The 25,544-nt window shown below is 33.5% G+C and overlaps 1 protein-coding gene across 1 annotated transcript in view; it reads right to left on the bottom strand.

Annotated features, from left to right (window-relative positions):
* Window positions 1-25,544, bottom strand: part of LOC150105348 (uncharacterized) — a 188,913-nt gene that overhangs the window by 114,309 nt on the left and 49,060 nt on the right. The window contains exon 4 of the mRNA XM_090394734.1: window positions 13,609-13,756. Coding sequence (XP_090250860.1) covers window positions 13,609-13,756 — 148 coding nt within the window. The remainder of the gene's footprint in view (window positions 1-13,608; window positions 13,757-25,544) is intronic.

Genomic DNA, 25,544 nt, shown 5'->3' with positions numbered 1-25,544 from the left:
AGGATAAAACAACAACCAGGGAATATTATTTCAATCTTTTAACCAGACTAGATGAAAAAATTGGTGAGAAAAAATCCGGTTTACAGAAGAAAAAAAAAAAATCATCTTTCATCAGGACAATGCACCTACCCACAAGTGTTTTGGCAATGGGAAAATTAAGAGATCTGCACTATGAATGATTGAAACATCCACTCTATTCCCCAGATTTGACTCCCTCTGACTTTTATTTCTTCCCAAAACTAAAACTCTTCCTCACTGGTCAGCGTTTTTCTTCAAATCAAGAGGTGATTTTAGTTGTAGAGGGGTATTTTGCATATCTTACTGAGAACCACTACAGGGATGGAATAATGGCGCTGGAGCATCGCTGGAATAAATGTATTAATCTTAAGGAAGATTATGTTAAAAAATAAAAATAATTTTGAAATTATAAATTCGTTTTTTCAGATCACCCTCGTAGAGTGAAGAGAAGACATGCAAGATGTTTTGTGATATGAGAAGTGCCCAACTAAAACTGTCTATGAGTTCAGCATAATGAATAGCTGGATTTATGAGCCTCCAGAGAAAAACCATTCTATGAACTTTTGCATAGTAAGCATGATAAATTATTGAGACAATAACCAAGCTGAAATAATAATTTAAAATAATTACTTTACATTAACATTAGCTCTACTCATATAACAGTTATACCTCATTATAGACAATTATTGGGACCAAAGGAATAATTTCTTGAATAATTTGCTATAGTGAATTTTCAATTTTCTTTAGAACAGCATTGTACATATCAAGTTCGGATGAAATATCATATAATTTACACTTTACACTGATTGTTTTTACTGATGTATAAAACATGACTGGTATATGTTAGTTGATAGTATCAAGTTTGTTTGGATCTGTGTTTTTTGTAAGTTTGTTACACTGTGCGAATTTGTTATGGTGTATGACATAATGAGTCAATTTTTTATATATATACAAAGAGAAACCAGCTATATTACAATTCACCATATGCCACAGTGTAATTACTTGGGACAACTGTTGATCCCAGCCTAAGCTCTAGTGAGGCAATATATAAGAACAACTAATCATATAAAAATAAATTACAAAAACTAACTAAATAAAAATAAAAATTATAAGTTCTGGTATATCATTGGTCTTGTTTGCATATCACACTTGCTCTGCAACTAATATGCTACAGTTTCAAATCTCAGTGTGGACATTGATGTTTTGTGAATGTCTTCTAAGTGGGAGATGAATTTCTTTGCCTGGTGTGAAACTACCAAAGCTATTAGATGTTATTTCAGATGATTATCTCCTAGCAGCTGTATAAATTGCATTATCTTCCTGCCTCATGACCATTTATTTTTCCAATTAATATGTCTTTGACTTTTCTTTGGCAAGAACATAGAAAATAAATATCAAGAAGGTGGTAAGATATTCTGGAGGTTGTTGAAGAAGCTTAGAAATGGAGGAAAGAGTGCTGTAAAAGGAGTTAGAGATGATAAAGGTGACATGAAAACAGGAGAAAAAGATATCCTTGATGTATAGAGTAATTACTTTGGAAAATTGCTAAATGAAACAAGCAGTGATAGCATAGTGGTAAAAAACACTGAACAGGCATACAGTCAGGAATACATATCCATACTTGAAATAGAAAAAGCCATCAAAGGCCTTGAAATGCAGAAAGGCAGCAGGAGTAGATGATATTCGACCAGAAATGCTGAAGTATATGGTGGTATAAAAGTCTTACAGTGGCTGCACTGCATAGTTCAGAAAGCCTGGACAGAGGGATGAATTCCTGATGATTGGAGCAGAGCTCTAATAGTACTCATATATAAAAAGAGAAATAAAATTGAATGTGAGAATTACAGAGGTATTTCCCTACTGAGTGTTCCTGGCAAAATCTATGCAAGTATACTTGAGAAACAGTTGAGAAGAAGAAGAATTGTGGAAGAAAAGCTTGGTGAAGAACAAGTTGGATTAAGGCCAAATAGAGGCTGTCAGGATCAGATCTTCACTTTACGACAAATAGTTGAGAAAGCATGGGAATATAACAAAGATCTGTATTTAAGTTTTGTCGATCTGGAAAATGCATATGACAAGGTGCCAAGAGAGAAGCTATTCAATACGCTACAGTTATATGGTGTCAATGGGGCATTATATCAAGCAACACTTAGTCTTTATTTGAGTTGTAAGTCAGCAGTTAGAATTGAAGGAAGTACAGGAAGATGGTTTAATGTTAAATCTGGTGTGAGACAAGGATGTACATTATCCCCTCTGTTATTCATTATCTATATGGATCACATTATGAAGGAAAGTGGTATTAAACATGATATCAAAATTGGAGATGTTAATGTCAGCTCTTTGCTTTATGCGGATGATGTTATACTTCTAAATAAATCAGCTACACATCTGCAAGATTCTCTGACTAAATTGAATAGCTGTTGTAATAGATATGGTATGGAGGTCAGCAATAAAAAGACAAAGACAATGAAAATAGGCAGAATCATTGAAGAAAATGTCAACTGTGTTGTGAATGGAGAACCTGTGGAACAAGTAAAACATTTCAGCTATTTAGGCACGATTTTTACTGAAGATGGTAAATTAAATATAGAAATAGATAACAGAATCAGCAAAGCTGGTATGGTGGGAAGTCAACTGAATAAATTCATATGGAATAAGAGAGAAATTAGTCGGAACACTAAATTAGCTGTATACAAGACAGTGTTCAAACCAGTTTTAACTTATGGATCCGAGAGCTGGGTCAGAAGTAAAACACTTGACCAAAGACTAGAGACTGTAGATATGACAGTCCTGAGAAAGATTAGAGGTGTGGACAGATGGCATCAATGGCAATATCATATTAAAAATGAGGATATTAGGAAAGAACTTGACATTATCAGCATCCAGGAATGCATTAGCAGAGCTAATTTCAGGTAGTATAGCGACTTAAACAGAATGGGCGAGGAAAGATTAGCAAAACAAGTGTTCTCTGCCAGGTTGGCAGGAAAACGACAGAGGAAGACCAAGATATAGGTGGATTGATACGGTACAAAGTGCCCTAGATGATAGAAATATAAGACCTGATAATGTTGGAGTCATGACAAGTAACAGACTGATTTGGAGGAAAATTGTAGATAGGAAGTTAGTAATGATGTAAATTTTTCATGTAGTACTATCATATCCTGTACACCCCTTGAGGGTACATGTCAGGAATTTGATGATGATGATGATATAATTTACTATCTTTCGCAACCATATGCCTGGGGAAGGAATGGCCTAAATTCCATTCTTGTCGACGATGTGAGGAGCTCAAGAATCTTCCTCAGCCATAGCCAAGTTAGCCGGTCTTGGGTGTGGGCAGCAGGGTTTTTTCCCCCAGTTTATCTGGGGTTTTTCATCCTGCAAGCAGGCAAACCAGCCCCGTTAACACACAGGCTAGTCATAGGATACCTCCAGGAATATGGAGTAACCAACCTATTCCATAGGATTTTGATTCCAAATGCCTACATGGTAAAAAGTGTAGGTCTATGTGTGAATGTAAATTAGAATAGTATAGGATATGATATTTCGCTGATGAACAATTCATTGGTTTATGACTTAGAGGCAGTATTACTGAAAGCAAGAAATGTGTATTTTCTTACAATAATTTTAAATATATATATATATATATATATATATATATATTAGACCGAACTGCATTATGATCATTATTATTATGGATCGCTACAGAGTCACAAGACTACAACATATTTTTATATTTATAGTCCATCTATAATTATAATTTATGAATGGCAGGACAAAATAAAAGGCCACTGATAAGTACACAAAAGTAGATACAATATTGCGATTATGTATGTATTGTATCTACCTGGAAAATTAATCTTTGAATTATACCTCAGGATTATCTTATATTACTGTGTGTGTAATAAGCTGCATTCTTTATTCCTAAAGAATTTTATATTAGTTACTTATGAAATTATCATTAGCCACAAATCAATTGCTTGTATCCAAGTTCTAAACAACTCTTTCTTTTAAGGTTATACGGTGATCAGCATTCATATTTATGAATTTAGGGACACAAAACACACATGCTGAAAAGATTATTTTACTGACTAATAATAAAATAATAACTTGACATTTCGATCCCTGTATTGAGGTCATCATCAGAAGGATACATGTGTATAAGAAGCAAGCTACATGCTGTTGCACTCTATACAGATAAATTACATCTACGTTGTTAACCAATCTTTTTTCTTAGCCTGCCCTCTAGTGATAAAAAAAATATAAATTAAAAAAAAAAAAAAAACACTTCACCAAGACTCCTTGTATTGAGATTTTTCCTTGTGGTTGCTATGAAGATTGCAAATGGGTCCTCCACATTCTTGGAATGGTTAGACCATTTTTATTCAGATTCGGATCATGTTTGAGCATTTCACATGCTTCCTTGAACTTCCGCACGAACCAGATTTTGGTCCGGTGTATAACCTCAATACAGGTGTCGAAACGTCAAGTTATTAGTTTATTATTAATCAGTAAAATAATCTTTTCAACGTGTGTTTTGTGTCCCTAAATTCATAAATATGAAGTTCTAAACAAGTTTGCAGTTCTAAATTTTGTTTATTCTTAGTTAAAAATAATTTCACAGAATGAATGCCTAGTTTCCACACTAAGTTTTTCTCTATAGAAAACAAAACAAGTATTTTGACACATGACATTTATAAAGATTTAGATTGCTACATCTAAATTTATGGTCTTCTGATCTTTTCACTTTGGTTTCATCCTTTGAAGTCAACCAGCAATATATGTTTACATGATTTAGCTCTCCACGGTAGGCAGAACTGGACATTTTGTAAACATGCTTATACTTTCCAACATTTATAGTTTCTACACATATCATGTGAGAACAGTAAAGGTTTCATTATGACCTCAAGGATGCAACACCACATCAGCTAATCAACTAATATTTAGTCTGAAAATTTTACTACCTGACAGTTAAATACATTCATTGAGAATAACGAACCTTGCCACCTTTTTCACTGCAAAAGATAGATGGGTTTTACTATTTTCCTTATACTGATTAGGAAAATAGTAATAAATCTTCAAGGCAATATGAAATCAGCTACTTTCCTGTAGTTTTATTTTTTTATACAAATACTACTGGCATTCTTAGGTCATAACTAATCTGGATATGTAATATGCAAACAAGCACATGAATAAATATTTGTCTCTTTAAAGATGCTTCTGAAATTGACCCAAAGTACATTTCATAATTTATAGTGAATTACAGTATTCATAATTTCATGAAAGAAAGTTTATAGAAGTTCTACAAATTTGAAAATTTCTGCAATAAAGCAAAACAACCATTAAAATATCTTAGAACTGTATCATTATTTGATACCAACATGTATATAATGTTGGAAATTACCATTTCTTTTCTGCACTTTTAGCAGAAAAAATCTACCATCATTTCAGGATGAGCATTTTGTGAATGCTTCTCTCCATCTCACATTGGTAAGAAAAGGTCTAATAATAAGAATAAATAATATATATATATAAAACTAAAATGACTGATGAAAAAAAAAAAAAATTGCAAGTGTACTTTGTTTTTGGAATGTGAAATATAAAATTTTTAAAATTTATATAAAATGTTTACATCAAATGGATATACACATACAAAGGAAACTCAACACAAAAATCACTTACATCTTGCATTTGGTGAAGTTACAGCAAACCAAAACATACACTATGAAATGGGAATATTTTTTCTTTCCACAGTATATAAATGATAGCATTCATACTACTCACTTTATTTTGTGCATCTTAATTTATTTTTGCAAATTGAATGCAGTAAAATTTTGTGCATTCGACAAAAGTTTTCAAAAGTTTATAAAAGAGTAAGTATATTTCTTAACCAATTTAATTTAATTTCTAATCCAACTTTAGAAATGAACTTTAAATGGTTAATCAAAACTTATCCATTAAAAATATTTTTATTAGATAAGAAGAACTTTTTTTCAGGATTTAAATGTACTATAACAGGTTAAGAAACTAGATGTAAATGCCTTATAAAAAACAAGTTAAACTATATAACTGCTTTAGACATTGCTATGTAAATGAACAAGCAAACAATTTTGATGCATTTACTTCTCTTGACAGTGGACAAGTCATAGCAACAATGCTAAAAATGACCACTAAATTTTAAGGAAGCTGTATTTTCTTTATCTTGGTCATACTGCTAAGATGGTCCTTCTTTAGTACCTTCAAAATTTATTTATTTATTTTGAACAGTCCAATTCAGAAAATCCAGTTTAACTTATTAACATCTGACCTTTATGGAGTCATTGTGGGAGGTACAAAGTTCATCCAACCATGCCTTAAACTGATTCAATGTGTCTACATTTGCAACAAGCTCAAGCATTCCATTCACCAGCCACACTCCATGTAAAGAAACCTCCTCACACCCTCCTTATACAATTTCCAGGGACTGGCTCTTCTTCTATTCCCCCCCCCCATCCTTCCATTCTATGAAAAATCTCTTCCATGTTATCAGGTTTGGAAGAAAAATCTCTTCCAAACCTGATAACACCTGACTAATTTATATCTCAATCATACCCCTCCCCCCTCCTCCTATCTATCACGAGGCTTTGCAATTTACATTCTCTCAATCTGTACTCATAACATTCCAAAAACCACTGAACAACCTTTGTGGATCTTCTCTGGACCTTTCCTAACTCCTCTTCCTCATGAAACCCAGTGACCAAATCTGTGCATAATCCATATGAGGCCTGATCAAGGACTTCTACAATGACATCATAACCTCTTTATTTCTGCATATCAGGATCCTCTGTATCCTTGCCATTATTCAATGTGCCGCCTTCACAACTTGTGCAATGTGGCCCCTGAATTTCAGGTCCTTGTCCATCACCACTAGCTCTTCTACCTTCTTTAAAGTTTCCCCACCAAGTGCATCCTATCGCTGCTTACCAAATTTCAAAATCTTACACTTTGCAACACTGAACTGGCAATTCCACTTACCTGCCCATTCATGCAATCTGTTGAAGTCCTCCTGTAAAGCCAAAATATCTGCTTGACTATGCATTGTTTTCTCCACTTTTGTATTGTCTGGAAATATTTGCATATCACCAGTTAAAATCATCCCAATATCATTAATATACAAATTGAACAATAATGGTCCCAAAACTGACCCCTGCAGCACACCATTAGTGACATTTTGGAATACAGGTAACCCTCGTATAACGAGGATGTTAGGTTCCATAGAAATTCCACGTTATATAAATCGCGTTATACGAGACTTAGATCACATAGAAAAAGTAGGGTTAGGTTCCGAAATCATTTTTTTTTTAATTATATAAACAACAATGACATATCCAACAAAAACAATATTTTTATTTAATTCAGGTAATTAATGTAAGTTACGAAAACATAAACTATGAGACAAATACGTAGTATAAAATTATAAAAATTACAAATTGTACATACATTTCATTGCACATAATGCATAAATGTTTTAGACACAATAAAATAAATGGCATATTTTAATCATCATCACTGTCTTCAGAAATAACATTTCGTAGATGTTCTTTAAGTGGCCGGAGGTCATCACCACTTGAAATCTCTTGGATATCATTTGTATAATTCTCATATGTATGTAACTCACCAGAAAATAAACTGCTCAGCTTGAGAATAACACACTTATGATTTTAAATGCGCTTTCCTGGCAGAAAACGGAGACAATTTTTAACAATAAACACTTTACAGTAAATCTCAGACTTGCAACCTATGGCACTCGTGCCAGAATTTGCACGTCTGGGAATTTTGCTGGCATGTCAACAATTTACAGTTTTTTTTTTAATTGTTACAATACGTACAAGCTGGATTTTGTTTTACACAAGACAACAGCTATAAAGATGTGCATATCATTGGTGCGGTATTAACAAAAGAAAGCGCGACCCAAAGACAAAAGCAACAGACAAGTATTGAGTTGAAATGCTAATTCTCTTCAATCGAATTCCATAACATCTGAAACTGTCACAACATTCACTATTAGTTTTAACACATTCACAACTGGGTGTCATTTATCGTTCCGATGGAACTTCTCATTACTGACTGGCTCAAATCACACAAACGTTTCAACCCTTGGTTGCATTTTATGGCTTCTTGTTTGCGTTTGAGGTGGCAGGTGAACTCACACATTCATTATATGGCATGTTTCAATTCTTGGTAGTCTTTTATTTTAAGTTAGCCTTTGTGATCTGTCATAATGACACTGAGAATTTCAAATGCAATAAAACAAACACTTATTTCATAATTGAAAAATTGGACAATAGTGTTAGTTAGATACTGTGTTTTGGTTGTTTTGGTGCAACATATGGTTTTGCTTAAGTCTATACAGCATAGTTTCTGTGAAAAGGGACATATGATTTATTACTTAGCACCGTTTTTATTCCATCTGTCTCTAATTGCACTATTTGTTGAGAATGACACAGACTGCAAAAGCCTCTGTACAGTACCTTATTCAGTGATGCAATAAAACTAAATTCGGTACTTATAACTATTTGCGCGATATGGGCAGACACACAAATTTAACAAAGATAAAATTTGATTTTTAAGTCCCACAGTGAAAAATATGAAAAAAAAAAATAAATAAAGGATTACTAGAAATTGTAGACCGCGTTATATCGAAACCACGTTGTATAAGTACCACCTTATACAAGGGTTACCTGTACTGCATTCCCATATAAAATTTTGATACATATCTGACAGCTAGTCGCCAATACAAATCAGAAGGCTGTTATCCAATCCCATCAATTTCCATTTATTTAACAGCTTGTGTGGCAACCTAGCAAAAGTTTTTGCAAAATCTAAGTATATCACTGTATTATGCATCTCCCTTATCCAAGACATTTATCACCTTGTTATAGCACATAAGTTAGTAAAACACGATCTCCCTTTAACAAACCCACAGAGAATATTGCTATAATCAAGCAATTTCCATATCCTATCACCAATCTCTCTCTCTAGTACCTTCATCAACTCTGAATATACAAATTGGCCTATAATTTGTAGCCACAGCCTTATAACCACGTTTATGCAATGGAACAATTTTACCTTCTTTCCACTTTCTTGGAACTTGTGCTATTGTAAGACTCTTATTCAACAAGCATGCCAATGATACTTTAATTACCTGAAACATTCCTTTTAAGATGCATGGTGATATGTCATCAAATTGTATTGCCTTATTGACATCAAGTTTATTTATTTCCTCAAATACCATCTGCTCATTCACAATTAGGCCATCCTCTATGTCTTCTACACTTAAGTTTCTCATGATTTCACCCTGATGAAGATAAAACATCCTTATAAATCGATCACTGAATACCTCAACCAAGTCTTCTGCAGTAGTTACCATTCTACTATTTTCATCCATTAACATCATCTTACCTCTGATTGATATCGAGAACATACAATTTTGTTAAAAAAAACAGTCGGTAGTACTTGTTTTATATATAAACATCGATTTACGTCAATTTCCCAAAAATTGATTGTATATTTCACCATAGCAATATCTGCACCAATACCAGAGAAAAAGTTTAAAAAAAGAGTAAAGATGATAATCAATAAAAAGTGATTATCATATTTATTACCAGACCAGTCAATATGAAAGTAATAAACACTTAAATATATATATATATATATATATATATATATAAAATCCCTTGAAAGGAAAAAAAATATAGACCTAGCATTCAGGAAAGCATTTTTTTTTCACTTCTTTCGCATTAAGTGCTTTTTTTTTTTTTTTTTTTTTTTTTTTTTTTTTTTTTTAATGTTGAGCCCATACACGACAGGTTTGTTGATCAACCTATAGTACATTAGTACCGTGTATGGGTGGTGGGTTGGAAAAGGTACTTGTACACATTTGATTTAAAAGGTCTGTATATTGTATTCCTTGGGAAATGCATCAGAGGGAAGACTGTTCCGTAGTACAGCAGTTGCAGGGATGAAGGAGAAGGAGAAGAAACTTTTTCTGTGGGTTTCAAGCTGCACTGTGAAAGGATGTTGAGCAGCAGCAGCAGCAGCTACACATGTTCCCACGAGCTTAGTACTAAGTGAGGGAATTATTGATGCTATTTCAGATGAACATTTTCCATGGAAATACTTGTAGAATGCACATAGTGTGGAGACCGATCGTCTGTGCGAAAGTCAGGGGAGTGAGTTGGTAAGAGATGGGTCATTAATAAGTCTGATTGCACTCCTCTGTATTGAGCATTTTGACGAAGCTTTTGGGGGCACCCACCCCATATGTGAGAGCAGTATTCAATGGTTGGGATGATTTGTATAAGGTTAACAGCTGTTCAGGGGTGAAGTAATGTCTTGAGTGAAAGAGAAATACTAGTTTTTTTTTAGAAGCTGAGGATGGAATGGCTGTGATGTGTTTATGCCAGGAGAGGCTTGATGTCAGGGTAATTCCAAGAAGAGAAATCTCAAAATTGTCTGGAAATTTGGGTGTGGTCAAAAATAATACTGGGAGAAACGGTTCTTTTTTTTTTTTTTATGAGAAATAAGACAGTACACTGGGTTTTATTAACATTGAACTTGACTAGGTTATCTGAACCCAGTTGGAGGATAGCTTAGAGCAGTGCTTCCCAAACTTATGGATGTAAAGGCCCCTTTGGAAAAATTAAAATATTTCAAGGTCCCCATCAAAACAAAAAATCGTAATACAGACATATATTTATTGTATTTATATTCAATGCAAAACATACATAGCGAATATTGCAAAAATCAAATGCAAATATTACATTTTTAGCATCTTACATACACATTCGGCATGGCACATTATCTTATATTTATCTTACCTATGAAATGAAACTGATATGAATAAGCATATATTTACTAATATTCATTAAGCGCTGAAATATGCAGGAAGTAAAATTTGTGAACCAACACCAATGTGCGATTTTTTCCATTAAAATATAAAAAATAGCCAAAAAGGAATAATAATAAAAATTAAATAAGTTTCTTTAAGATAAAAAATATCTACTTCGTCTTAAAATATTTTAAATTTGTTTTCATTATTTCACAGCCTCATGCAAAACTAACGGCCCCCCAGTTTGGGAAGCGCTGGCTTAGAGCAGGTTTCCCAAACTATGTTCCATGGAACACTGGTGTTCCGTAAAAAATTATCAAAGTTAATATGAGCCTGGAATGGTTTTAAATGCTGTGACAAGTTCAAACATGTTTGAAAATCAGGCACTCTCACTTTGCGTATGGATTGTGCTATTAAAGCCAGCATGTGCTGGCCTTGATTCAGCCACCAGCGGTTGTTGAGACCTCCGAGCGCAAGTGAAATACGGAGTTATCTATTCTAGGAAACATACAGTCACAAGTAAGGTCAATGCAATGCACTGCAGCCCAGCATGCCTGTAGTGTGTGCTGTCACATTTTGCGATGCTATACCACCTGCTGCCACAAGAGTGTGCTTAGCTTTACATTGAATATGAGACCAATAATACTCAACTCTTACTAAGGTGTTCCATTAAAATTTCAGGATTTGTGAAGTGTTTTGTCATAGGAAAAGTTTGAGAACCCTGGCTTAGAGATCAGAATTGAAGGCAGTAGTGGTTGATGTTCTGTAGGTTGAGGTGAGTTGTGTGGAGTAAGGTTTATCAAAAGAGAGGGAGGAGTGCAATGTGCTATCGTCTGTAAAACTGTGTATTGGGTTAGAGGTCAACTGAAGTAGTTCATTGATATATAGTAGGAAGAAGGTTGTTGAGAGGACAGAACTTTGTGGAACCCCGGCATTAGTTGAATGGTGAGAGGATAAGGAACCAAACAGAAAGCTGTTTGTGTTTGGAACCAAATGGTTCCAAACAGAAAGCTGGTAATCCAACTACAGAGGTTTTCAGACAGACCAAACGATGGCAGCTTGCTTAGTAAGCCCTTGTGTCAGACCCAGTCAAACGCCTTGGAGATATCAAGTGCAACCGCTCGAGATTCGCCAAACTTCTCCATGGCATTTGTCCAGAGATAGGCGACACATGTGAGCAAATCTCCTGTTGATCAGCAGCGACAGAATCCATACTGGCAGTTGTTTATTAGACAGGTCCCTTCAAGGTAGTGTAAGAGTTGGGCAAATATGCCTATGACAAGATATACAGCATTCTCACCAATCACTTCTTGTAAAATTTACATAAATCAATGAAGCATCCAAGTGTTCCTCATCTCATCTTCCTTTTATCCTCTTTTATCTTGTGGTGTCTAGGGTTTGTTAATCATCGGACCTCAAACCGTTCAGAGGATAAGGTGGTCAGCCCTAAGCCCCAGTGTATCATATGTCCTGTAGTGTTGAGTTCTGAAGGCCGGTTTGCCTGCTTTGCCGGATGAAAAACCCCAGGATCAACTGGGGAAAAATCCCTACTGTCCACGCCCAAGACCGGCTAACTTGGCTATGGCTGAGGAAGATCCTTCAGCTCTTCACGTCACTGACGGGAATCGAACCTAGGAGACTCCTTCCCCAGGAATATGGTTGCGAAGTGCGTAACCACTAAGCTAACCGCGAGACAGGTGTTCCTTTCCACTATTATTTTTTTTATTATTATAAACTGTCATTGATTATAGAAATTATATTGTATTTAATTTGTGAAATATAAATTAAGTTGCACAAATATAGTGAATTGCTAGCATTAACTGTCATTTGTGCAGTATGGGAGAAAAACTCCCATTTCACAGTGCAAACTTTGGTTTGCTCTTCATCTCAATGCAAGAAAATGGAAGCAATGTTTCTTGCACTTCAGTTTTCTTTGTATGTGCATATTTGTTTGAAGCAAGCATTCCATATTAATTTTAAGATGCTAAGATTTCACATTCCTGACAAAAGCCCACTTCAGCAGATCTTTTCATTTTTTTTTCTTCAGTCATTTCATTTTTCTGTATACATTTTCTGAAACTTATGAATTTTTTTTTAAATTAAATTTGTGATGCTAACAACAGCATTAATATTGTGAATGAAATTGAGATATCGAACACACAATAGCTCCACTTTAACACGTGCTCGGACATAGCATGAAAATATCATTCCAAGAACCTCTATTATGCAAAAAAACTGTTTCCAAGCTATTCAGATGACACAGAATTCACTGTACATAAATGAACTAAAAATTTTCATTACTAACTAATCTGAATAAATCATGTAATAAGTTTCATATTAAATTCAACAATAAAAAGGCAAAACTATGAAAACATTTACGAAAATAGAAGAAATTGCATTCTCAATGATGACTACAGAATTAAAAATATTTTACCTGTATGATTTCACTAATGTTTATTTACAAACCAGTTTTAATGAAGGCTGTCAACTAGATATGGAAATATTATAAAATGCACTGTCAGAGAGAGGGAGAGTGAGGAGGAGATGCAAGTATTATGAATGTGTTTAAGGTATGATATAGCAAATTTAGATATAACACATTTAGAGAAAAACTTCATGATGAGTTATCTCCACAGGTATAGATAAAAACTGCTGCATTTATTAAAACCAATCTATGTTTTCTTTTTCTTTTTTTGTGTGTGGGGGGGGGGTATATATACCTTTTTCTTAGTTCTGTTTAGTTCTTGCTGAAGCTTTGACTTTTCAGCACTAAGCCTTGCTACTTCATCTTCATGAACTTGTCTGAGTTGCTCTTTTATAAGCCTCATAGTTCCTTGTTGATGTCTCAGTTCTTCCTCATACTCTTCTCTTTAAAAAAACAAATAATTAGCAATTATTTCCAAGTATGTAGTTTCATAAATACAATATACATTCCCAAAATAATGACACGTTTTTTAAGCTGACATGCTGCTCATTCCTTTCTAATCAGATATGAACAGTGTAACAAAAAAACATTTATGGTATGTAAAATAAGTTACCGATTGCAATGAAACAAGAATTAAGGTGAATCTACCAAGGTAATTAAACCAATAATAAACGTATCAAGGAGTGGTATAATCAATTTAAAAGATGCCTTGGTTAAAAAAAAAAAAGTGGACTGTCCCTGTCCCCCCACCCCATAGGATTATTTTGAAGAGTTGAAACAATACACAATCAGTTATGCTGTAGCTATTAGTTATACCCCAAAATTGGATTATACACGGAAAGACTGAGTTACAAGTTGGATATGTGCAGCATAAAGAACTAGCAATGAATTTAACCAGAACGAAGTAAAAAACTTCACACTCCAAAGCTGATATTCGTTATATTTGTTATCACTTTATTTTTTCCCCAATAAGTATTTGCATTTAAAATGCTTATATTATTTGTGTGGAAATTCATGCAAATTAACTAAATGCTATAAAGCATAGACAATGCCAAATATAAAATTAAAAAGGAATCTTTTAATTACTCTTCAGTATAGCAATAACAGTAGAGTAATCTGTAAAGATGAAATTGACACTGTATATGAATAAATAATTGATACTGCTTGAGAAGGAGTTAGCAAAACTGTCCACAGGTTATCACATGTGGTAATCTGTTAACTCCAACAAGAGGTTATGGTAAAAACTGTAGGAGCCGTTTTAATGATATTTATTAATTAATTATATTAAAATAATGTCACCAGGCTAAATTGTGAGGTTAAATGCCCCTTGATGCTGTGTATATCAAAATTGCGTTAATCAAATATAATAATCATATGGTAAAAATTACAATTTATCCATGATGATTGATTACTGTATTAATAATTTGTTTTATATGATACTCTTTTAGGAAAGATAAAAAATGAATGCAAAGTAAATGTTTAATAAATGCTTGCACCTACGTTAGTTAATGCAAATATTTTTTATCAAAAAAGTTATCAAGAGTTGTTTGAACAGTTTTAGTTTTTTTCTTATATCAGCACCATCAAAATCAAGGTCTTCACCAATTCCAACGATTTTTTTAACCACATCGTTAACAGAATTTTGAAAACCACCTAAGTCATTAGTGCATTCTGGCAAAAGATTTTTCTAGACAGCCATCATGCAGCTAGAAAACACTTGCTCCCACAAGTCATGAACGTTTTCAATTGTGTGTTTAATGTTAAAATTTTTCAAAAATTCTTGGAGCGTAATCGCATTTTCTCCCGTTGTTGTTTTTACTGCCTTTGAGAATGTCTTTTTAAGAAAATAGGCTTTGAAAGTTGCAATGACTCCCATGTCCAGGGGTTGTAGCAATGATGTCTTATTTGGTGGAAAAAATAAAACTTTCACATTCTTACACAGATCATTAAGAGAATTTGGATGAAATTCTTTTTTGAATGAAAAAATTTACGAAGAACATAATTTGTAAATACAGCAGAACAATCAGAGCTTGTAATACCCACTCTTAATGCTTAATGGGAGGAATGAGAATGACATCATCATGCTCACGACTTTCTCTCAACCAGGAAACACTCTTCGAGGCTTGCGTGTTTTTGCATGGTAAATTTAAAGGCGCGTTTAATTAAAACTCTTGCTGCGTATATAAATGGATTGTCGCAATTAATTTCACTGCATTAATCAAATCCTACATTAAGCAAGGGATACCTGTAATTAACTCAGCATGAACCGCATCTTTTTATATTTGAAAAAGAAACATTACTGAAAATGCAAGTGTTTTATTTTAAACAAGTTGATTTCCTGTGCAGACATTCAACTATCAGAGTTAAAATTCGCTTATACACAATTGAAATTTAGTTAACAAACAAACACAGTCATCAGAATGGAGAGAAGAATATTCCACTACAGCAGGGTCTTTAAGAAGTGTAAGATTCATAATGTTTGATAATCCTTGCAAAGGATGTCTATCCTAGAATCTCACCTTTTTGACCTCCTGTAGCAAAGATTTTTCTGCTACATTTTCTTTCATTCATCTGTTGCCTCTACTATTCTCCCAATTCTGAAATCATTCTGACCTCTGACTTCCTATCTTCAAAATTTGACTTCAGTGTCAAAATTTCCAAATATTGAAGTCATCTTTCTTGGCAATTTAAACATCCACAATTCTAATACGCTCCCTTTTATAAATTTCACTGACCAAGCTGAAAAAGGCAGAGATTTTTGCTGTAAGCAATGACTTCCTGACAATGATAAAGATTCCTGACCATCATCTTCAATCATCAAACACTCTGGATCCCTTCTTAACTAGTTCTCCTTCCAGGTACTCTATCGGATGACTTCTCCTCTTGGTAATTCAAGATTACAATCTCATCCAAGTATCAACAGTATCAACATTAGTGGAATGTCCTTCCTTCAGACATTCACAGCCTCATATGGATAACAACAATGCCAAGTAGGAAGATTTATATGATTTACTTCTTTCCATGAGAAATAATTCATACCAGAATAGAAGCTTTCATTCCTCGCCCTGTTCAAATTTCCCAATCTATATCTAAACCATGGTTCTCAAAAAGGTTTCCAGGGTGGTGCAAGGAAAACAACTTATCAAAAGTGTCCCAAAGCTGGTATTTTATTCCAAAATACCAGCTTCCTTCAAAGCTTAATAGTTGCTGAACACTTGTAAAACCACCAGTGAAAGGGCAAAGTCAAAATTCAAAATAAATATAGAAAACTCACTGCTTGTGCCACTGGCAACTGCGCTTTCTGGTTACTTGCCAAAGTTTTGGGTACAACTTTTGTCCATCTGTGCATTTCACCATGATGGTAGTATTGGAACATCACCTAAAGACAAAGCAGACCCCTTGGTTTTGTTCTCCCAACTCCTCCACAGATGACCATGGCAAATGACCCCCCCCCCAAAAAAAAGATAATCAGATAAACACCTACCATCAAGTTATCAACCTATTGCTTTCACCTCAATTTTGTCTAAAAGTAATGGAGAAGGTTATCAACAGCCAACTTCTTCAACACTTGGAGAACTGCTATCTAATTAGTGACCAGGTATGGATTTCACCAATCTAGATCCACAGGAGATCTCCTGGCATGCATCACAGATCTTTGGACCCATTCCATGGAAAGGTCTGGAGAAACCTTTGCCGTTGCTCTAAACATCTCCACAGGTTTTGATCAACAGCATCTTAACAAGTTACCATCATTTGGACTGCAACTGTCCTTGTGTAATTGTATTGCCAGTTTTCTCTCAGATCAATCCGTACATGTAATGGTGGACACTATTCTCTTCAGATGTTCCTGCACTTGTCCCTCAGAGCTCTGTCATTTCAACCACCCTTTTCCTGATTTATATATGAATCAGGATATAAATGACCTGCTCTCATTGAATGCAAACCTTATTCATAGTTCTGCTGATGAAAGCACACTCCACTCGTCCTACTCATATTAAGATGAGTGAAGTGTTCCTTGCAGTGCTCAAACATCAAGATTTAAGATCTGTAATAAGTGCCCTGAATACTGATCTCCAAAGTATTCTTGATTGGGGTAAAAACAAACTAGTCAACTTCAATAACACAGCTTTGCTCTCACAAAATAAGACCTCAGATCTTCTCCGCTTACTTTTGTACAATGCTCAGATTAATAGTGAAGACTAAATCTCTTCTCTCGGACTGAATGACTAGAAAAATCTTTCCTGGCATAATCATATCACTTCTATAGAATCAACAGCTTACACAAAACTAGGTATTATTTTCCTACTTAAAATGGCACTTCTCTGCTGAATACTTACACTGTATGAAATCACAAATTCGACCAACCTTGGAATACTGCTCTCGTGTTCGGACTGGTGCATCTAAGACCTCCCTAAAAATTCTTGGTACTGTTCAGAAAAGGGCAGTTTGGTTGATTAATGACATCTCTTACAGACGCTCTTTGATCACTTTCCCACAGATAAATTTCTGCATTGTGTGTCTTCTACAGATATTTCCACAGTCATTGTTCAGCAGAACCAGCATCCATTACCTCATCTACGGGAACTTGAGCAATAGCTGCTCAAAATCCCTTCACAGTTGAACTGGATACTTTACGAACCGGTTACTCCCAGTCATATTTCATGCCATCCACTTCAATTCTGTGAAACTGCCTCTCTCGTGAAGCATTCCCGAAGAACTACAACCTGAAAAAGTTCAAGAAGAATATCAACACTACTCCTGACAGCTGCCCACACATGGTATTCATTTGCTACAGGCTCTTCTACCTTTCGTGTGCAGGAGTAATAATATTAAAAAAAAATAATCTGTCACACAGAACAATATTTTTTCTTAATAAGTCTAACAACATCATATAATGTTAACAAAACTTTCCAGATTGACATAATATGACCTCTTTCGATTGTGGGAAAATTCACTTCACTTCTAAATCCAACCCTTGAATCAAAAAGTTTACCTATTCTAGAGTCTCATAAAATCTGATAAAAGAAAACTGAAGCCATATGAAAATCTACTACTATGTGGAAGAAATGTGGAAGAAATGCTAATCATATCATATTTGGCTTGCTAATGGAAATGATGTAAAAACACAGAATGATATCAGAAGTATCAATCCATAATGTGATTTCTGAGAGGTAATATAACATTTCTGATGTATAAAGTGAGCAACCTATAAAAGCAGAAAATGTCAGAAATCTTGCAATTCTATCGGTAGGTTTGCTCAATTATCAGCCATCATTAGCTTTTTTGATTGTTACTTTGCCTAAAAGTGTTATGTTTGTTAGGCAATTTGTTTACTGCAATGATCAACTTTCTAAGTTTGAGTTCCCTATAGTTTTAATCTAATACACATCCACTTGCATTTAAATGACAGCCACTATTGGGTATGTTGTTATAAATCAGAAGTGTTTGCATTTCTTAATGTTCTCTTAACCTGAGATGTAATTTGAAACTAAATTTCAAATGCAATTATTTGGCTATGAAATAATGGATTTATCCTCTAACACCTTTTATTCCCAAAGGAAGTAGGTAGACTGTCTTAAGTGCTAACTTAAGACAGTCTTAAGATTGAATGGTAGCTAGCTTCCACTCTTATTTCTCAAGGATAACAACTGCTGCTATCTCGTGGTTCTACACTCTTAACAAGTATATATTACTGTCTGAAATAGTGCAAGTTCTATATATAGTGCAGGTTATAATTTTTTCAGTTGAGGAGTTAAAACAACTTCCAGCAAAGAAATCCTGCCTACTTGTGCCAGAGATCTGATTCAGGAATCAGTTGAAAATAAAGGCCTAGAAAAATTTCTGTTCATCAGCAACTGGAATCAAACCTATAATGAGTTTTTCTTCAAGAAGTTTACTGCTATGGAAGCAGACGCCATTTCCACAGGGGCACCCTTGTTAGTTTTATATTGTTTATTTCTATCACTTATGTTTTGATTTAGTGGAAGAAACAGATCTAGAGATAATAATTTAATCAATTTCATTTAATTATTATTAAATGCATCTTCATAGACAACCATCAATTCCTGATATGTACTTTCAAGGGATAATGTGTGGTATAGCATGAAAGTACTATATAAATATGTTGACATTATTATTGTTTCAATCCATAAGTTTTCTCAAAACATTGAATATTACTTGCATATAGTCTTTGATCAACTGTTTTACTTTTAACACAACTCTCAGATCTGTAAGTTGAAGTTCAAATGAACACTATCTCATAACAGTAAGGAAGGCTGGTATGATTGGGAAGGGGGAGGGGGAAGAACAGTTGAATAAATTTATAAATAAGAGAGAACTTAGCCTAAACGAGCATTTTGGCTAATTTCTGTTATTCTCATAAATTTATCAGTTATTTTTCCCTAATCACACCAACTTTTCTAATTTTATTATCTATTGAATCTGATTCATTTCAATGCTACTTTCCTTCATAGTGTAATCTACACAGATAAATAAACTGTGGCTAATAATTGTAAGCCAAGTCTATTGACTTACATCTAATAGGCTACATAATTTTTATCTGATATGTCCCATTTCGCTGCTTAATTGCAATGTTCTGCAGAGAAGTTCTCTTGGCACCTTTTTATATGCCTTTTCCACATTTATAAACACTTAACTATCAAAGCTCCTTGTTGTATTCTAATGATTTTTCAATTACTTGCCCTAGTAAAATCTGATCCTTGCCATTCTATTCAGTCAGAAACACAGTTGTTCTTTCCTATGTTTTTTCTCTTCCTTGATTCCTCTTAGCAAATTCTCAAATATGGTTGCATAAATTTTATCTGAAACACTCAGTAGAGAAATTCCTTCATAATTCTCACATCCATTTTTATTTCCCTTTTTAGTCTTATGAGAGATTTACTCTAATCTAGAATTTAATCTTTGACCAGGTGTTCAGAATAATGCAGTGCAGCCACCATTACAACTTTTATACCCATATCGGTGAGCAGTTTTTCTATCCAACCAACCATATCTGAACCATTTCTAGTTTTAGGTATTGATATGCACTTTTGGGCAATGTTCCATCTAAGCTATGTGAATATGCATGTACATACCGATCAAAACTAGATCAAACATACCTAGTAACTGTGCACACAAAATTTTTGATTTCAGAATTTCTAATTTACATTTAATTTTTTTAAATTAATATGATTTTATCATGAAAAATGAATTTCATGATAAAATCATATTTGTCAATTACTTCATTTTGTAATTTCTCCAATGTCTCCACTCCAATATTACTCTAACCCATTCCAACTTAATACACTAATTAGTTACTTTTAATTTGCACTATATAGGCAAAGTGATGTAAATATCAACAACTTGAAGACATATTTGCTGAGAATGTCTATTGTCTAGAGCAAGGTTTCCCAAACTGTGTTCTGGGGAACACTAGTGTTCTGCAGAAGGTGAATAAGTGTTCTGTGAGAAGTATTGGAATTTGTCATTTTAATTTTCTAAGCAATTTTCATGAATAAATATTTTATAGTGGAAATATTCTGAGGAGAATAATATTCGTGAGTATGTTGAAAAGCTCAGACCCAGAATACCTAATTAACATCTGTGTATTGTTAATTTTCACACATCGAAACCTTTCAACATTTGGGAAAGGGAATAACCGCTGTTTATGACTGGTCATAAAAATTGCCTGCAAGCGGATTATAACAATGGGTGGAGTATCCTCTGTTCTTAAAACTGAAGGAAATGACATCTGTGTAGCAAATGTCAGTGACCAAGCAGCATAATTTTAAATTACCAAACATATTATTTAACATACTAAAAGAAAGACAAATACCAAATAATATCCTAAAAGCTATCACAAGTATATATGAAAATAATCAAATACAAATAAGATTAAATCATGTTCTATCATATACAAGAGAAATAAACCAAGGGGTCCGACAGGGATGTTCCCTCTCAGCAACTCTTTTTAATATCTACTTAAATGAAATAATAAAATAGAGTAAAAATTTACATCAAGGAATTAAACTTTCACCTACAGTTAACTTAAACACTCTCCTCTTTGCAGACGACCAAATAATAATTACAAATTCTGAAGATAACTTACAGAAAGCTATTTTAAATCAAATGAGATATCCAAAGATTATGGTATGATAATATCAACGGAAAAATCAAAAACTATGGCCTTTAAAGGACAAGATCCAGCAAGAACTAAAATAGTAATAGATAACAAGATCTTAGAACAGGTGAATTCATTTAACTACCTAGGATGTATGATCACATATGAAAATGAAAAAGATATAAACGTAAAAATTGCAAAATATTTAAAAATAACAGGTGTAATTAACTCTATATTTAAACCAAACCTAGTTCAAAAACAAACCAGGCTAAAAGTATACAATACATTAGCCTTACCGGTCTTAATGAATGGAAGCGAAATCTGAACAATAAAACAAAAAGACAAACAAAGATTAACAACAGCAAAAATGAAGTTTATGAGAAAAACTGCAAAGTATACCCTATTTGATCACAAAAGAAACAAAGATATTATGAAAGAATTAAACCAAGAACCAGTAATAGAAAAAATTAAAAAATATACACATAAATGGATGGAACATGTTCAAAGAATGAAAAATGAAAGAAAGATTACCAAAACAAGCTTTAAAGTACAAGCCACTAGGAAAAAGAAAACCAGGACGTCCTCTTAAACGATTCAACGATGACTTCTAAGGCTGGAACAGGCCATGCTAGGCCTAAATCCTCGATACGTATGATGATGATCCTCTGTTCTCAAAACTGAAGGAAATGACATCTGTGTAGCAAATGTCAGTGACCAAGCAGCATAATTTTAAACATGGAAATATTGAAGAATTATTGTTAATTTTCACACATCGAAATCTTTCAACAATCGGGAAAGAGAAAACCGCTGTTTATGATTGATCATAAAAATTGCCTGCAAGCTGATTACCACAATGGCTGTTGTATCCTCTGTTCTCAAAACTGAAAGAAATAACATCTGTATTGCAAATGTCGGTGACCAATCAGCAAAGAAGTATAAAGAAAATTTTTCCACTGAAATTGAAGATCAAGGTAGTCTGTATCCAGTTCTCAAATCTATTAATACTGAATACTTTCTTCGCAAGTTCATATTGCAGTGTGTAAGTGTTTGTTCTGAAACTGGAGTGCCGTGATTTTTTTAAAAGTAATAGGAATACAGATTTAAATTCTAAAATGAATAAGATACAAGCCACTTTGTTTAATATTGGTGTTAAGAAATCTCTTATTGAAGGTGTTTGTGATGGAACAGATAGTGAGTCAACCACCTCAAGACTACAAAGATCTCCAGGATGTACAAAAGGAGAGGAAAACTACTAGCACACAGATGAAAAATTCTGCATTCACTCGTAAGTACTTATATTATAAATATATTTGGTGATCAGAATGGGATATGTCAATGAAAATCAGCACAAATTAATTTAATGATGTTGGCCTGGGAAACTGCAATAAGCTACAAGATTTCATTAGTTCAGTGATTCATAACTAATTTAAATGTAATTTTATATTTGTCAACATGTCACACTATATACATAAGTGTACTAATACTCTTTATGATTATGCCATAATTAATTATTAATACTTATTTATATTAATGTATGAACTTTAAAAAAATTCGGAAAGATATTTACGAGTAACTTTGTTGGGACCAGGCCCTCATCTTTTAAAAAAGAATTCTTTCTTTTGACTACTTTTATAATTAATATATCTGATTTATTTCGAACTGTTTAATTTTTGTTACTGAACATTTTAACAAATCATTCTTATTACAATTGTTTTTGCATTATTTGACACAGTTTAGTACTTTTCTTATAAGTATTGTTACAATTCATATTTACTTTTGTGTGTTGCAGTCTTTTTTTACAATTTTGCATTATTCATTTACTTTTATATTATTCGACATTTCTAATTTATAATCTTATTGTTTTTCAATACTAAAGTTACCTTTACAACACAATTATGTTTGTTTTTATTATAGATCTGACAAATATTGGAATTTGAATATTAGTCAAAAATTACCCATGGATACTTGTTTAAAGACAGGAACTTTAACACAGGGAGGAGGAGTAAGTACTTCTGCTGACACATCTACTCTTATGATTGGAGAAGATATGGAATTACAAACTGTGGTTTCTTCAAAAGCTAATATTAAAGAACAAGAGTCATCTAAGAACAGACCAAAATGGAAGTACGATGAAAGTTATTTAAATTATGAATTTATGTGTATTGGCAATACACATGCTCCTGATGCAATGCGCGTTTTATGTAATAAAATACTAGTAAACAGTTCTTTGGCTCCAGCTAAACTTCATAAGCACTTCGAAATGAAACACACTGATTACAAAGGAAAAGATATACATTTTTTAAGAGATGACATGACTCGCTAGAAAAATCTAAACTTCAAATGGTTACAATTGCTATAACTGAAAATGCAACAGGCGCATCTTTTCGCATGAGTTACCGCATTGCACTTCATGGTGAAGCTCATATACAATTGGTGAGACGCTCATTAAACCTTGTGTGAAAGACACTGTATCATGCATGTTAAACGAGCAGGTTGCTAAAAAAATGGATGCAGTACAATTATCAAATAATACTGTTTCATGCCGCATCAAAGATCTTTCTGCTGACATAGAGAAAGAGTAATTGATCGACTTAGACTTTGCAGTGCATATTCATTGCAAATGGATGAATCTACTGATGTCGCAGCACTCGCTGTATTACTAGTGTTTGTTCATTACATATTTGATAAAAGTATTGAAGAAGATTTACTCATGTACAAATATCTACAAGAAAAAACTACCAGAGAAGATATATTCAATTGTATTAATAATTATATTACAAAACAGGAAATCAGTTGGGAGAAGTGTATTAATATTTGTACAGATGGTGCTCAAGCAATGGTAGGAAAGATGAAGGGAGTTGTAACACATATCCTGCAAGTAGCTACAAGAGCCACCAAAAGTCACTGTGTTTGCATAGGCAAGCACTAGTAACAAAAAGAATTCCTACATATTTAAAAACTATTTTAGATGAAGCCATAAAAATGATCAACTATGTAAAATCTCGACCACTTCAATCCAGATTATTTAAAATTTTGTGCGATGAAATGGGTAGTGCACATAACGCACTTTTATTACATACTGAAGTGAGATGGCTATCCAGAGGAAAAGCATTTTGAGGCTTTTTAACTTCGTAATTAGTTAATGGTCTTCTTGACGTTACATAATTTAGGACAAAATTATTAAGAAATTCTTCATGGTTGATAAGTCTTGCGTATCTGGCAGATATTTTTACAAAGTGCAATGAAATTAACTTATCATTACAAGGAAAGAATATTACAATTTTTAATACAAGAGATAAAATTGCATCTTTTGATAGGAAGTTGCAATTCTGGATTTCTACAGTTGAACAGAATAATTTTGATTGTTTTCCCACCTTGCATGAATATTTGACTGAAATAAATTCTCAAGTAAATGAAGAAGTTTCTAATGTAATTTTAGAACACACTTGCATGACTTACAATCAACCCTTTTGTACTACTTTCCAAAACCCAGTGAGGACAATTCTTGGGTTCTGAATCCATTTACAGTGACAGCTAAGCTAGCAGGCTTCAGCGCAAGCGATTATGAAAATCTAATCGACTTAATTAGTGACTGATTTAAAACAAAAATACAAGGAACTGCCAATACATGATTTCTGGACAAATTTAACAGAAGAGTACCCCAGCATGTCAAAACTAGCTATTCTTGTTTTACTTCCTTTTACAACGACATATTTATGCGAGGCAGGATTTTCATATTATGCTGCAACCAAATCAAAGTCCAGGAACAGACTCGATGCTACACCAAATATGAGAATTCAACTTTTTAATATTGTGCCTGATATCAAAAGAATTTGTAATTCAAAGACCAAAAAACATCGGAGTCATTAAGAACTTAATTTGCAATATGCGTGTGTGTATATACCCTAGTTTATTTTACTATTTTCATAAGTTTTGTTTTTAATAATTAACATTTGAGAACAAATGTTTGTTTTTTCTTAATGCTTAGATTTACCCATTTATTTCATTTATTATTTATATTTACCTACCCTACAAAACAACAAAGGTGTTCTGTTAAGATTTCAGGATTTGTGAAGTGTTCCATCGTAGGAAAAGATAAAGAAAAAGATCAA

Source organism: Typopeltis vanoorti, chromosome 6 (genome assembly GCF_054136105.1).
Source record: "Typopeltis vanoorti isolate ZY-2024b chromosome 6, IOZ_Tvanoo_1.0, whole genome shotgun sequence".
Classification (NCBI taxonomy): Eukaryota; Metazoa; Arthropoda; class Arachnida; order Uropygi; family Thelyphonidae; genus Typopeltis; species Typopeltis vanoorti.
This window is presented reverse-complemented; position numbering and strand designations above follow the sequence as displayed.